We start from the raw sequence: 15,222 nt of genomic DNA on the forward strand, positions 1-15,222 counted from the left end.
TCCCTTGTGGTCTTGGTTGTGCCTGGAGCCCCCAGGGATAGCTTGTATGTTACTTGGTAGGCCAGGAGGCTAAGCTGGCCAGTGTACCAACGTACAGGTGGCAGGATGAGCCTGAAAGCCAGGAGACAGTCTGGATACCCAGGCTGGGGAACTTGCGATATTCAGGGAATTTCAATCAGTGTCTCCGTTCATCCCAGCCAACTGGCTAACTGTGCGGAGTTTGAATCAGTGACCCGCCTCCTGGTCCCTCCTCCTTAGCCAGCCTCTCTCCCTCCCTCCTTCCTTCTTTCCAGTCCTTTCCTCCCTTCCCTCTCCAGGAGGGGCCTGCCGTTGAGCTGTTGAGCTGAGCAAGCTGCTGCTGTCTGCCTCTCCCCTCCCAGTGCCGCTGATGGAGCACAGGGGTAAGGCTGGCTCTCACAGAGCCCTGGGGCTCTTCCCACTTTTCTCCTAGATAGAGGGTCAGGCCCAGCAGAGTCCTGCTGAGCCCCCTCAGCCTCTTTCACCCCACCATGCCTCTGCTGGATGTCTTCTGGGCTTGCTTCAGAAAAGTGAAGGTAAGTGTCTGTCTGCTCGGGCTACAGCCCAGCTATAAGGTTCATGCGAGAAGCAGGCAGCTGAGCCCATTGCGTGAGTGGGAAGGTCTGGCTAGTTTCTAAGACAGGGTAAGGCTCTTGGAGCCAGAGAGGGTTAGAGTCAAACCCCGCCCCTTGCCACTTAACTGACTCTCTGAACTTCTGCTTTTTCCTACGGAAGCAAGGAAGCGAGCTGGCTCTTTTTTTTTTTTTCCTCTAAAATTTGTCTCTAACTTGTCTCTTCCCAAGCCTGCCACTGAGATAAGATACATGTCCTCTTTGAGTTTCAGTTTCCGAGCTTTAGAATGAAGATAGCTAAACCAACCTTGGAGGGTAAGAAGGCTGCTGGTACTGTTCACATCATAAATATTTGCAAACACAAAGAGCTAAGGTGTGAAGTTTCTAGCATGATGTCCGGCATGTGGCATCCGTACAAGTAATGGTGTGTATTATTATTAATGTTGAAATCCATCAACATGCAGCAAAGCATCTACTGTGGACCAGGTACCAGGGAGCTACACAAGTCAGAAAGGGTGTGGCTTGTATCCTTCAAAAAGAAATGAGAACCATGACGGATCAAGCCATCATTACATGCCAAGCACTATACTACATAGTCAGGCAGGCAGGCACTAAATGTCTGTTGAAGGGCTACTCTATCCCGGCCATGGGAAATAGAGGAACACAGCAGAATCCACTGAAATGCAAGATTTCTGTTCTCAAGTACCAAGGCACTAACATGTATTTAGAATCTGCATGCGCCAGACCTGGGTGTTCTTTCTCACTATCCAGTAATTTCCTTCTTTGATAGTTGTGGACGAGACACTGTAAATGGCTAATATCACTCAGCTATGACTGATACAGGCATCGGAACTCTAAAGTCTGTGATTTTCTTGATATAATATGGCTTCTCAAAGTACAGTCTGCTGGGAAGACTCTTGAGCAACTAGCCCTACTCTAAGATAGGATGGAAGACTTGTGGGGATTCTTAGGAAAGGACGCTCCATTCCACCCAGAAAGTCTTGGAAAGATTTCACAGGAGGTCACATCTGGGTTGAGCCTGGGGGCGGGGGGAGGGTGGAGAGAAGTGTTTGTCAGTCTACAGAGGGGCATGGAATTCCAGGCATTCCCGACAGGGAACTACATGAGCAATAATTGGCAGAGGGTGGTGGGTCTGGAAGTTGGTGCATGATCTGGTGGTGGAGGTGGTGGGTGGTGGTGGTGGTGGTGGTGGTGGTGGTGGTGGTGGTGGTGGTGGTGGAGGTGGTGGAGGTGGTGGTGGTGGTGGTGGTGGTGGTGGTGGTGGTGGTGGTGGAGGTGGTGGTGGAGGTGGTGGTGGAGGTGGTGGTGGTGGTGATGATGATGGTGAGCTAAGAGTAGGGCACAACTGAAGAGTTGGAAGAGAGAGAGGCACAGAGAGTAGGAAATGGAGCTGCCCCTCAAAGGCTTTGGAATTAATCTGGGGGCTCATGGTCTTCTTTCACTTGGGGGGGGTTCTAGTGAAAAAATTTGCCTATCTGTGGTAGAACTGGAGAAAAGCAAAGACAAGTGCAGTTTTTGTAAATATATATTAATTCAACTCAATGAACTAGTCTTTCTTTGGAAATTATGGAGTCTTTCCTATGGGGTTAGGGTTCAAATGATATTTCTTTTTACAAAATAAGATTGAGAAAAGTTTTATTGTCTGTTTTCAGCAAAATTAAAGATTGTATCACTGTTTTCCTATATATTTTAAAATCATTATTCTTACCCATGAAATCTTGAAGTCTTGAATTTTTAGGGCTTGAGGGGGGCTGATTTTAATAAGGAAGGCTTATAATTAAATGGGTAGTTTTAGGAGAAGTGTTCCAGCAGCAACAGAGGGTGACATGGAAGGGTCCTAGTGGAGAGGGGGGTCAGGAAGGAGATTGCTGCAACGGCCGTGAGGCTGGGCATGGGCGGGGGAGTTCGTGAAGAGTTGGGTAGAATGAGGAAGAAAAAGGGAAGGTGGATTTAAAGGGATTTGGGGGTTTGATGCCCGAGAGGACCCATCTGCTATCATGACCTGAATGTAGATCCCTTTGTACTCATTAGTCCAAGGTGCTCAGCAGATACCCCTGATTCATGACGGTCTCTTCAAAACCACTAGACTAAGGAAATGAAAAGAGAAGGTCAGAGATCTCCATGCCAGGTCCAAGAAGCATATATGATTCCATGCATGCATATGCCCATGAACATAAAACGTATATGTGCATTTGTGCACGTTCAGCCAGACATGCTAAGCATACACAAGAATGTAGATCAGCAGTTTTCAACCTATGGGTCACAACTCCTTTGGGGGTCGAACGACCCTTCCACAGGAGTTGCCTCAGATCATCAGAAGACAGATATCTACATTACAATTCATAACAGTAGCAAAATTACAGTTATGAAGTAGCAATGAGAATAATTTTTTGGTCGGGGGTCTCCACAACATGAGGAAATGTATTAAAGGGTCTCAGCATTAGGGCGGTTGAAAACCACAGAGTAGATACACACACATACAACTACATGTCCCTCCAAGCACATGCATAGATCCAGGCACACCCCTAAAATTAAGTAGAGTACAAGGTCACGTGTATGTATAAATGTGCACATGCACAAGCACACACGTGTGCACGCACGCACACAGAGGAACGCAGGAGCACTGTTGTCATATGTGATCTTTACTTATATAAAGTGACACATGACTAAAAACCCCAGAGCTAAGAGGCAGCTTGCCAGACCCACACTTCGACTTGAGCCTCGCATCCCCTCCTCCAATGCTGTTGCTTTAAGGCCTCAGTCAAAGGCAGGGTGCTCTGGACCTGTCAGCCTGTGCAAAGGCAGGTGCTGTTCTGAGAAACCCACCCTTTCAGGGTCTCCCCGTGAACCGTCACACAGCCGTGAAAAAGCTGCCTGAAGGTGGTCCGTCCGTCCGTCCGTCCGTCCGTCCGTGGCTGTGCAGAGCCTGCTGCAGCTGACAGACCCTTCAGATCATCTAGTCCTGCCTTCTTGTGGCCTTGATAGGGAGAGCAATCCCCCAGAACTCCATCCCCCACGAGGCTTTCTTCCCATCAGCTGAAGAGATGAGGAGAAGGAAAGCAGACAAACTGGGTTTAAGTTCCACCACAAACCTTCATGCATGCATTTTAGCTGCGCACCATTGAGCATGCCCTTTCTGAGCCACGGCCTACAGTCCTGAAGAAATATAGTGCCAGTGTTGGCAGCTCAAAGAAACTAAGAGACCTCAGTGAGCGTGTCCTGTTAAAAGCAGATTTCCAAGTAGTATACTGGGAGCGACCAAAGCAAAGGGCAGGGTTTATTCTGTGTTTAGAGAGCGAGGGTTAGGGCCTCAGATCTTGTCCAGTCCTTTGTCACTGTTAACCCTCAGGTCTCTACTTTGACCCTGCTTTAGTCTAGTGACAGAAGTGACTCATTTAGGAACTGCAGGCTGACAATTCAGAAGCAAAGAATACTATGGAGGTGCAAGAGGCCAGACCAAGCCTTAGAATTGTTTTTAGTTTCTCTAGGTTAGGAGCAGCCTCGGCAAAGGCATTTGGGTGTGAAATGAGCCCAACATACAGTTTCTGAAACCATCAGAGCCAGGAGGGTAGATATGGTCACCTCTCTGTACAATCAAGCATACATAAGACCCTGCCTCCATACTGATGGGCTACCCATTTCTTTGAGTCTTTGATGTGACCTTTTGCTCCCTCCCAGCCCCTAGCTTGGTGCTGTGTACTTAATAAGCGTGAGTATGAGTCCTCTCTGTCTGTTAAGTTGAGCACACCAGTGCCTAGAGGACACGAGTCTGAGAGGTAGAGCCTCACCTCTGTCATCACCATTGGGTGACTTTGAGAGGATTACATTTCCCTATTGTCCCCCATTTCCTTCCTCTTAAAACATAAGTATATAATTACATAGTATCAGATATAGAAAGGCCCTTAGAAGTCATCTATTTTCCCCTTCCAAGTTACTGGTGAGGAAATTGGGGCCTGGAGAGGAGTGAGGTGCCCAGGGTCATAGGAGGAGTCAAAACACAGACCGATCAAGTGTGGTGTCTCTTATGTATTCTACTCTCCCTATTTGCTGTCTTACAAAATTCAACTACAGCTTATATCTGGTAAAACCCTACAGTGATGCTAGGCGGGTGTATCCATACACGTTCTGCCCACACATACACAGTGCACATATGTTTACATGTGATAACAACTCTCATTTACCCACGAAGAGTCTGCAATAGTTGAAGAAATCATGGATAGAGAAGTCTCTTATACACTGGGAAGGCCCTCAGAAGTTAACCAGCCAGGTGCAGTCCAATGCGGGTCAGCAAGCCTTGCCTCATATTCATGTTCTAAAGTCATTTGCTGTATTCACGCGCTGAGTGCATTATGTGTATAGGGCTCTTCCAAATTCATCCAGGTACATAGCCTCAAGCACCCTCTCTTGTAAATGCTCTACCCTGAGTGCACATGGCACTTCTACATGGCTGCTCTTTTGTTTTCTGTTTATTTTTGTTCCTTTAAGACTCACTGTGTAGCCCAGGCTGCCCTTGGATCCACTACATAACCCCAGAGTGGCCTTGAATTCATGTCAATCTGCCTGCCTGGGCCTTTTGGTCCTGGGATAGGTATGTACTCATCAACCAGCTCCGTGTGGCCCTTCAAGCACCTGTTCCTATGACAGTAAGCTTTCCAGCTCACCACACAGTCTCACATTCATGTACATACACACATTCACATAAGGTGAGCATACATTCTCCTGTGTGCTTGCTCATACCTTAGGTCTTCTCTGCCCAACACCAACTCACAGCGTCTCATTCTGCTGGGAATCGGCCTGGAAGGATATGGGGTGTAAATGTGACAATGATTTAGTATTTCCACTCCTAGCTTCCAGAACATCTCTGGTTTTTCTCCATTCCTTCGCCCTTATCTCTACAAACAGATACCAATCACACACACTGTGTATTGCTTCTGAGAGGGGCAAGGAGAATGTGGAGAATTCGAGTATACACAAATGTATACAGATTCTCAGAGCTAGCAAAGGACATCTGGATCCCGTCTCTACATTCCACAGGTTAATAAACCAGTCTCTGGTGAGTGTGTGTATATATACATAAATGTGTACATATAAGCTATATATATACAGCCACCTCTCAACTATTGGAACCAAAAAAATGACATAGACTCTCAGGTCATGGGAAAACTGCTTTAAGGGAGAAGGCCAAAGTCCTCGGTCTCAAAGATGGAGGATTCACTTCCTGGGCTCTCTGAGCAGAATTCTTCAGCCAAGTCCATTATTATATCAGCTGACTAGTGGGTGTTGGCTCTCAACTTGCGTGAACAACCCATACTGTGGGTTGTTCCTGCGTGGTTAATTGTGAGTTGACTAGATGCTGACTTGGGCCTGTGGACTGAAGCAAGAAATAGGTGGTGGAAAGTTCATTGGTCCAGACGGAGTTCAAGAGGAGCTGTGGGTACTCTGAAGCTTTCTGGGAGAAGCTTTTTAGTATAGATGAGAGACAACTGGGAAGAAAGCATTGGACAACTGCCATATCTAAGCCAAGCAGTCTTCTTGGGCCAGACACTTCCTTAATGGAATTGCCAAGGAACTGATAGATAAGAGCCTGGTACATGGATCCAAATCAGGACTGGTCTACTGATAAATGACAAGGAAATTCCAGGGAAAATAAGGGTGGAAACAGGAGAAGAAGGAGGCAGAGATCCAGGCATTTTCCCTCAGATATAAGGGTTGGGAGTTAATGATGATAGATGGAGAAGATGTTGATAAATGAGAGATGTTGATAAAGTTTTGTTAGTGTTGGAAATGGAACCCAGGGCCTTTCACAGACTAGATAACTGCTCTGCCACTGATCTATACCCTTAGCCACTGATCTATACCCTTAGCCTAAGACCTTGAAACTTTCCTGTGGAAGTTCTGCTTGGATGTTCATGATGCAGCCAAAAAGCCCAAGCATTTAGAGTGAAAAGATATCTCATTAATCCTTTGTCTATTCCATCCACAACTTCAGCTTCTTTGGTGACAAAATGGGTACAAGTGGGATGGAGTGTGCACCTGTCACTAGGGCTGTTGACAGGAGAAATGGAGAAAGCTATAGACTAAAAACTAAAGAAGGTTCAGACTACGACTGGCTGTACTTATAAAGTACAGACTGGTCCACACGATTCCAGGTACTTCCTGTATATTAACTCGATGCACCACAACAATGACACTCTAAGACAGGACTGTCATCTCTATCATCTTCATTTTACCAAAACTTAGAAGTCTCAGGAAATGTATTCAAGGTGACAGAGCTGGTGTGTGGTGACCCTGGACATTTCAATCCAGGTAACCTAGTTCCAAAGTCGATTGTGGTCATATGTAATACAGGCCTGTTTCTCCACCTACAACATTTGAGAGTTGGATTGGTCATCAAGTCCTTCCTACTCTGATATTTTCATTATCCGAGTGTTACACACACACACACACACACACACACACACACACACACACACACACACACAACTTCAAGGCCAAGTAAAATATAAAATGCTGCTTTTAAAATGTCAGTGATTTCCACTCCTATTCCCTAGGGAGGGAGGGAGAGAGCCCAGGCTCAGGGAAAAGAGCCTAGCTGGTGACTTTTCCTCCCAGTAGCCCCTAGGGCCTGAGAACAGCTGGAGACCCAGGAAGCTATGGAAGCCAGGGTTTGGTTTATGTTTCCAAATCACTGGTAACAATAACAAGGAGCAGCAGCCCAGATGGCCTGGGCTGGGATTTGGAGTCAGAGGTTTCCCAGGGGCTTAGGGGAAGGGCATTCCTCACCCCTATCTCTCTGTCCAGCCGTTCGGTGGCCACCTGTGCCTCTGATGCCAGGGAGCATACAGTCGGGCCAGGGGGTAGTTCTGAGGCCGAGGCTTCCAAAGCACAGGAAGAAGATGTGTACTTGGAGAATGGCGTCGAGGCCCTGGAAACGGTCACAGGCAAGCCTCCTCTGGCCTTTTCCTCTGCCCTGAGTTGGATCACCTACAGAGAACTGGAGGGGAGAAAGTGACTGTGATGATGCAGTGAAGGAACGGGAGGCAACATACCCAGCTTCTGCCTCTTCATCTTTCCCTGTGCCTCAGTTTCCTTATCTACAGCACAGAGAAGACTACAAGTCCTAGTTCATAACTGATTGCAGGAATGGCATGTGAAAGAGTCTGCCACAAGCAAATATGAATTAAGACGAAGATAGAAGACTTGCTACTCTTCGTGATCTTGAGCCCATGGCTCAGGCCATTTGTGTCATTTAGGAAATAAGGGAAACTTAGCGCTGCCAGCCCCTTCTTCCCCTGACTTTGGGAAGCCTATTGCTGAAGGCATCTTGTGAAAGCCAAAGACTGATAGAAAACGCAAGGTCACCTTGGATTTCAGGAAGTGAGTTGTTTAAATAATCTCCTAGTCTTTGTATCCCCAACTCTCTCATGCCGCCTCTGGTCGTAGTTCAAAGCCTGGAGAAGAGGCCCCACTCACCCTGTTCCCTCTAAGGCCACTCTGCTCTTCTTCAAAAGATTCCCAAGGTTTTGGCAGGAAGGAGCATCTGTGTTGACTGGTGGGAAAGTCAAATCTTTGGGACAGGACATTCCTGAGATTATCTCGGGAACCCCTGGGGGTTGCAGCTTCTCCCTTCCTCTCTTCCCTGGCTTGGCTGTTGTTAGCCTGCTAAGGCAGTACAGCAGGGGGAGACTGGAGAAGACTTGAGGGAAAGGGAGCCAACTGCAGGGATCCAGGCTTGAACCAGCCCCGAGGGCTGCTGAGGAGTTAGGGTGGAGGAGGAAGGAAACACTAATACAACTGGAAGGGAGTGTGTCCAAATCGGCAGGGATTTCTGGGAGCGTTTGTGAAGGTGACTTATAGGACGATTGGTGATCCCGCAGCTACAGGTCAGAGAGTCTTTTGGGTAGTGGGCAACTAAAGAGGAGATCACAGTAGTCCGGAGGATAAGAATGGACAGTCAGGTCTCCTGAGAGGCCCTAATCTCCAAGCTGGTACGGGACAGCTATGGCCTCAGTGAGAGAGCAGCAGGAGGCCTTCTGGTGATCCCGAGTGCTTGCCAAGCATGCACGAAGCTCTGAATTCCATCCAGAGTGCGACATCAAACCAGACATGGTGACACACACCTGTAATTCCAGCATTCAGGAGGTAGAGGCAGGAGGGTCCGGATTCCAAGGTCATCCTTGGCTACACAGTGAGTTCCAAGCCAGCCTGAACTATGTGAAACCCTGTTTCAAAAAAAAGGGGAGGGGATAGATTGTCTCAGAAGGAGCTCTACAAAAGCCTTTTAGAAGTATTTCTTCCATTTCTCTCAGCCAACTAGAACTAGCCTTCCCCTTCTGTTACATGGGAGGGGAAGAATTGAGAGGGACCTATCGTTACAGGAGGCAACATGACTGAGGCCCAGCAGAGGTTTGGCTACTCAGAGGTATAGGTTGAAGTCTAGAGTACCCGTGTGAAGTAGTCCTTCTTAAAATCAGCTCTCTGGCACCCCTTTTAGGGTCCATATTTATATCTTCCACCATCAGCAGACATTACCTACTGAACACTAGCGCATGCTCCCAGGACACTGGCATGGGGTTTAAAAGTGGAACCATGACAGAAGTTCCAATGTAGGACTTAGTAATGAGCTTAGTCCAGCCCCAACCAATACATGCCATCTTCCCTGTATCCAGGTGTTGCCACACTAAACTGGGAGCTTCTCGAAGGACCCAGCCTGTGTCTCAGCTGCTCATATCCAGTGAGAGCCAGGCCCAATCCAGCACCCATTCCAGCCTTAACAAGTTTACTGAGTATAGTAAACAACACACACACACACACACACACACACACACACACACACGTGCCGTCAAATTCACATCCCCACCTACCAGTTGAAAGACCTTGGAAACATGAACATAGAGCTCTAGAGGGGCCAGGGGAGCTTGCTTTCCACAGTAATCACAGTCTGTGTTGGCAAAAGCTGGCTTCGGCCTGGGGGTGGTGAGGTCCCAGTGTGAAGGGAGGAGGGCCAGGCCATGAATAGGGCTCTGTGTGGCCAAGTTGAGAGGACTGGGGGAGGCTGGAATGTGAGGAACGTGCTCTCATGACTGTGGCCTGAGGCCTGGGTCTGTAGCACAGGGTTGATCAGGGGTGATGGGATGGTGGGGGCAACAAAGGTGGAGAGAGAAGCCAGGCAGGGTAAGGACAAAACAACTTTCCAGGTCTCCCCTCCAACAGCAGGGCAGGGGCTGTAGAGGGCTTTAGGCTGACCGCAGAGGCTGCTGGGGCCGTGAGTTTGGGTCCACCCATATGGCTGAGAATTCTTTGGGTCTGGATCAAGCCTGTTGATAGCTTTTGCAGTTTCTGTCCAAACTACCTGTCTCAGACCTTTCCACTCTCCTCCCAGCAACTACCTTCCTGCTTTTCACTTTGGCTTTCTCTTCTTTATGTCAATCTATTCTTCTTCTTCTTCTTCTTCTTCTTCTTCTTCTTCTTCTTCTTCTTCTTCTTCTTCTTCTTCTTCTTCTTCTTCTTCTTCTCTTTGCTGGGAGGACTCTCAGTACTGTAGCTCATATTGTAGCTCCAGACTACAGGGACAGCATCTTTGGATGTGCAGGGCATTAAGCAAAACCAGATAGAGAGATCAGAGCAGTAGTAAGGCAGAGAGACCTTCGGGATAGGAGCGGGGAACCAATAAACAAATGGGCTAGTCACATGGTAGAAGCCAGATAAAGGACAGAGGATGAGAAAATAAAAATGGTTTCCTGAAGGACATCTAGGTATCTGGCCTGGCAGCTGGGTGGATGCTGGCACTAAAATCAGAAAGAGAGGAAAAGGCATTTCTAGAGTGTATGGAGGGAATCTCCCCACCACTGTGAATCTTGTCTCGAATCTGGTCGATTCTAGGAGACTGGCAGATGTCTCCAGAGAGATCGAATAATTACTGGGGTACACTTGCAGAAGGAAAGATGAACAAAGGAAGATGCAGTCCCTGCCATCGAAGAGCTTGTGGTCTTGTAAGAAAGAAAGTAACCAGATAGAAAAATAAAGAGAGATGAATTTTGGAAAGAAAAAGAGAGGCCAGATGTAGGGGCATACACACTTATATTCCAGTATTTGGAGGTCTGAGGTATGAGGACCATGAGTTCCAGGCCCAGCATAAGCTACAGTAGTGAGAGTCCCAGCAAAGAAAAATAAAAGGTAAATAGATGGATGTAAAAGGAGAGAGAACACCAAATAAATGAATGAATGAATAAATGAATGAATGAATAAATGAATAAATAAATGAATGAATAAATAGGGAGACACACACACACACACACACACACACAGAGAGAGAGAGAGAGAGAGAGAGAGAGAGAGAGAGAGAGAGAGAGAGAGAGAGAGAGAGAGAGAGAGCCAAAGTGATAAGCAGGAAGAGGGTTTCTGGGTGGAGAGTAGAAAGGTCTAAGACAAACCTTCCTAATGCTGCCACCCTTTGGTACAGCTCCTCATGTTGTGATGATCCCTGACCATAACATTATTTCATTGCTACTTTATAACTGAAATTTTGCTAGTTATGGATCATAATGTACATATCTGATATGTGATCCCATGTGGGGGTCGCAACTCACAGGTTGAGAACCACTGATCTGGGGTAACATTTTGAAATGTGAATCTATGGGCGGAGGCATAGTTCACTAGTAAATCACTTGCCAAGCATGCATGAGGCCCTAGGTTCAATCCTCAGTACCCAAACCAACAGACACAAGAAAACTCAAATCCATGAACACATAGTTGCTTGTGCTTGTAATCTCAGCATTTAGGTCATTGGCTTAAGTTTGAGGCTAAGTTGGACCATTTGGTGAGTTCAAGGACAGTCGGGGCCATGAATTAACACCCTGTCTTAAAAAAAAAAGGCAGAGACACGACGACAGCTACCCACCATGCCATGGAGCTGGTGGGGGCACAACTCAACCAGAAGCTGCTTGGGCCGCCAGGGGCAGGACTCAATTAGGAGTGAGTGAGTACAGGATGGCAATATGGGAGAGAGACAGAATGAGTCATGTGCCCGGGAGAGAGGCAGATTAGAGGTGAGGGAGGTGAGGAATGGGCTGACACAGATGCCCTACTGCCATCCAGGGTTAGATGTGTAGGTCTGGGCTGCTGCCAAGGGCCAGGACTTGGTCCATGACCCTGATGGAGGCAGAGAGGATAGGGTTGTGCAGAGTTGGCCGGGCCCTTCACTGGCTGAAACACTCAGGAGAGAGGGCTCTACAGCTCACCTCCACAGCATAGTAGAGCTGGCCGGGCGGTGGTGGTGCACACCTTTAATCCCAGCACTTGGGAGGCAGAGGCAGGCGGATCTCTGTGAGTTTGAAGCCAGTCTGGGCTACAGAGCGAGTTCCAGGAAAGGCGCAAAGCTACACAGAGAAACCCTATCTCGGAAAAAAAAAAAAAATAGAGCTGACCCTATTCCCAGGGGCATAGGCGAGCTGAGGGTCTGAGAATAGGAGAGCAGGTCGCATCCCTCTGGTCTGTCATGTGGTAGCATGGGTGAGGGAAAGATGCCTTCCTCCCCTCACCCCTTAACACCTGCAGCAGGTGGGGGACCTGACCCAACCCTTTGCCAGGTGCGGTGCTCCTGGGCAGCACAGTAGAGGTGTTCCTGTAGACCGGGGTGCAGAGGAGCCAGCCCTAAGGGCGCGAGAGGGCCATAGCTAGTACCACCTCCTTTGACTGCAGTGTGGTGGTGGGGATGAGAGAAAGATGCCCTTCCCCTTGCCCCTACTACCTCCAGCTGCCGAGGGAGCTGGCCCCTTGGCCAGGGCAACACTCAGCAAAGCAGGCCCTACACCTCACCTGGACAGCACAGTAGAGCTGGCCCTGAAAGTGTAGTGTGGGAGGAGAACGACTCTGAGGCTGTGAAAGCGGGAGAACTGGCCCAACTCCCTGCTCCTGGCTGCGAGGGGCGAACTAGCCAGGACAGTGCTGGAGAGCTCACCCTGGTGGTGAAGACTGGACAGCTGGCAGGCGGACCGACCCTGCAACTCCCCAGGCCTAGAACCGGGCTTAAGTGTTGGCCCACCCCATCTATGATCGGCTCGAGCACTAGGTGGGGTGGGGTGGAAGTGGGGTTGGTCCTGTGGATCCAGGGGTGCAGGATCTCCATGACACAGGGCAGCAACAGGATATCCAGGGAGAGTTCCAGTGAGGGTCCAGCCTTGATGCTGTAGCAGAGACTAGGGGCCTTGAACCAGACCAACGACTCTTTGTGATGGACACCTGCATGTAAAAATGTATGGACAAAGGGGTTTACTGCGTGACTCACTGTGTCACACGGCAGCTTCCATGATGGGATTTTCCCTTTCTCCCTTTCCCCCCTTTTCTCTCTAAAATTTTATTTTGTTTTATTCTGGGGGTGAGGGGAGGGAGATGGGTGGGATTGGGAGGTATGATGTGAAAGATACAAAGAATAAATCAAAACCAAGTTTTAAAGTTTTTTTTAAAAAGAGTCTTTTTAAATAAGAGACACAGAGTCAAATACAGAGTTAAAAGCCCAAGAGATCAGCGCCACATTCCCAAAGAGGTGGTGTGGGGCAGCTGGTTTTTGGTCTTTCAATAGGTTTGGGTTTGAGATCATTTTCATTGTTTAGGAGGGTTGGTTACAAGTTGTTGTTGTTAATGGTTAGGAAAAGGGCTAAGCAAAGGAGATTAGATTTAATGTTCTTGTTTGAAAAAAAAAGATATATAGAAATGATAGAATAGAGGGCAGATTATTGAATTTACTCTGAAAAGTAAAGAGAAGATATAGATATGATATAGATAAAAAGATAGATTATTGAACCTACTTTTAAAAGACAATTACTAGTTTTAAATACTTTACATTGGATTGGATTTTTGTACATTGTATACAAATTATATATATTGAGATTGTTAGAAAATGCTGTATGTATATTTCTAATCTTGTTCAAGATACAGTTCATTTAACAATGTATGCAATTTGCTAATCCTTGAATGTTATTATTACCAACTATTAGGATATAAAGAAATGAAAGTTAGTAGTTAGACATTACAATCGAACTTGTAGTCATGTTAGGTATGTTTTCAAGGTCAAGTGGATATATTTTAGATAGACAGGTCATCCTCAAACCTTTCAGAGACCTACAGAAGAGTCCTTTGGGGAAATTCTCAGGAGTGGGATAGCTGGGTCATATGATAATCTACTTTACTCTACACGGAATTTCATGTGGTTGGAATAACTTACATCCCCACAATCAATATCTAAGGGACACTTTTCCCCATCCCTGATAGTGTTTGTTCGCTTGATGGACGCGGTGAGACGAAAACCTTGATGTGATATTATTTGTATTTCTCTGAAGGCTATTGATCTTAATAAAATATGCCAAGTGCCCAAAACAAAACAAAACAAAACAAAACAAAAACAAGAAAACAAAACAAAGCAGACCAAACCAACCAAAGGACAACAGACAATTTTACAGCATGAATGTGGTTGCGCTCCTCCTTTGTTTTCAATGGCTTCCCAGACCGACATACCTTTGAATCTGGGCCTTATCTGCAGATCTGGTTGCATCGGATACGCTACTCCCGGGCCAGACTACAAGCAGTTTCTCAGAGAACCTGTTTGGATCTGTCTTTGCCCTTTTTAAATGCTTTTCCTTTTGGTTGTCATGCTTCCGCCCCCCCCCCCCCCACCAATCCCCCGCCTTGTCTGCCTTCAAGACCTGGTCCAAGTGCTTTGAAAAGGGCCTCATGAGAAAGCATCCGCCCACTCCCAACAATAGAAAACGACCCCCTCTGCTCAGTTCAGAAAGCATTGTGCTTTACAGTAGCGGTGGGGTTGGTTATGATCTGAACATGTGACTCTCAGGCAAGGAGGGAAGCTGTCTGATTGGTCTCAATCCCTGAGTACCTAGCCCAGGGCCTAGTTCTGAGGGGACACCTAGGGAATGAATGCAGAAATGAAGAAACACGGTGAATCAATGGCTCCTTGAGTAAGAAGTTGTCACTGCTGAGCTTGGCCCCTTTCACTTGTTTCCTGCTTTAGGGGTCTTCCTGTGTACCCTGGCGGGCCTCAGGCTTACAATTCTCCTCATCAGTCTCCAGATTGCTGGAATTCTAGTTGTCCACCACCACTTCTTCCAGCTCAGGGTGACTGTCTTTTGTCAATGTCGCACTTATGGCTCTTGGGTTCAGGACTCCCAGATCTGACAGGAGTATGTTCAGCAACCAGGAGTCAAGAAGAAGTTCCGCTGCGGCCTAACGCCAGCACACAGATGTTCACGCCCCGTCTTCCTCTACAAAGCTTTCAGCTACCAGAGAAACATCAGGATCAAGGGCAAAATTAAAGTGCGAGTAGCTGTGGTGACCTGTAATCCAAGCCATTCACTAGTGAAGGTAGAAGACTCGTGAATGTGAAACCAGCCTGGACTACATGACCGTGTCTGGGGGATTGGTGGGGAGAGGGGCGGAGAGCACTGTTTCCCAAGCCCGCTTTTATCAACTTTTTATTTTGGGACAGGGTCTCACTGCATAGCTCAGGCTAGCCTTGAATTCACTCTGTAGCACAGGCAGGCACTGAACTTGTGTTCCTGTCTGGGCCTCCTAGTTTGATCGGCCTACACCACCAGGCCCT

General features: G+C 47.5%; 1 protein-coding gene across 1 annotated transcript in view; it reads left to right on the plus strand.

Annotated features, from left to right (window-relative positions):
* Positions 1–325: 325 nt before the first annotated feature.
* Positions 326–15,222, plus strand: part of Stard8 (StAR related lipid transfer domain containing 8) — a 78,966-nt gene continuing 64,069 nt past the window's right edge. The window contains exon 1 of the mRNA XM_028883893.2: positions 326–554. Coding sequence (XP_028739726.1) covers positions 510–554 — 45 coding nt within the window. The 5' untranslated portion in view covers positions 326–509. The remainder of the gene's footprint in view (positions 555–15,222) is intronic.

This window comes from Peromyscus leucopus, chromosome X, assembly GCF_004664715.2.
Source record: "Peromyscus leucopus breed LL Stock chromosome X, UCI_PerLeu_2.1, whole genome shotgun sequence".
Classification (NCBI taxonomy): domain Eukaryota; kingdom Metazoa; phylum Chordata; class Mammalia; order Rodentia; family Cricetidae; genus Peromyscus; species Peromyscus leucopus.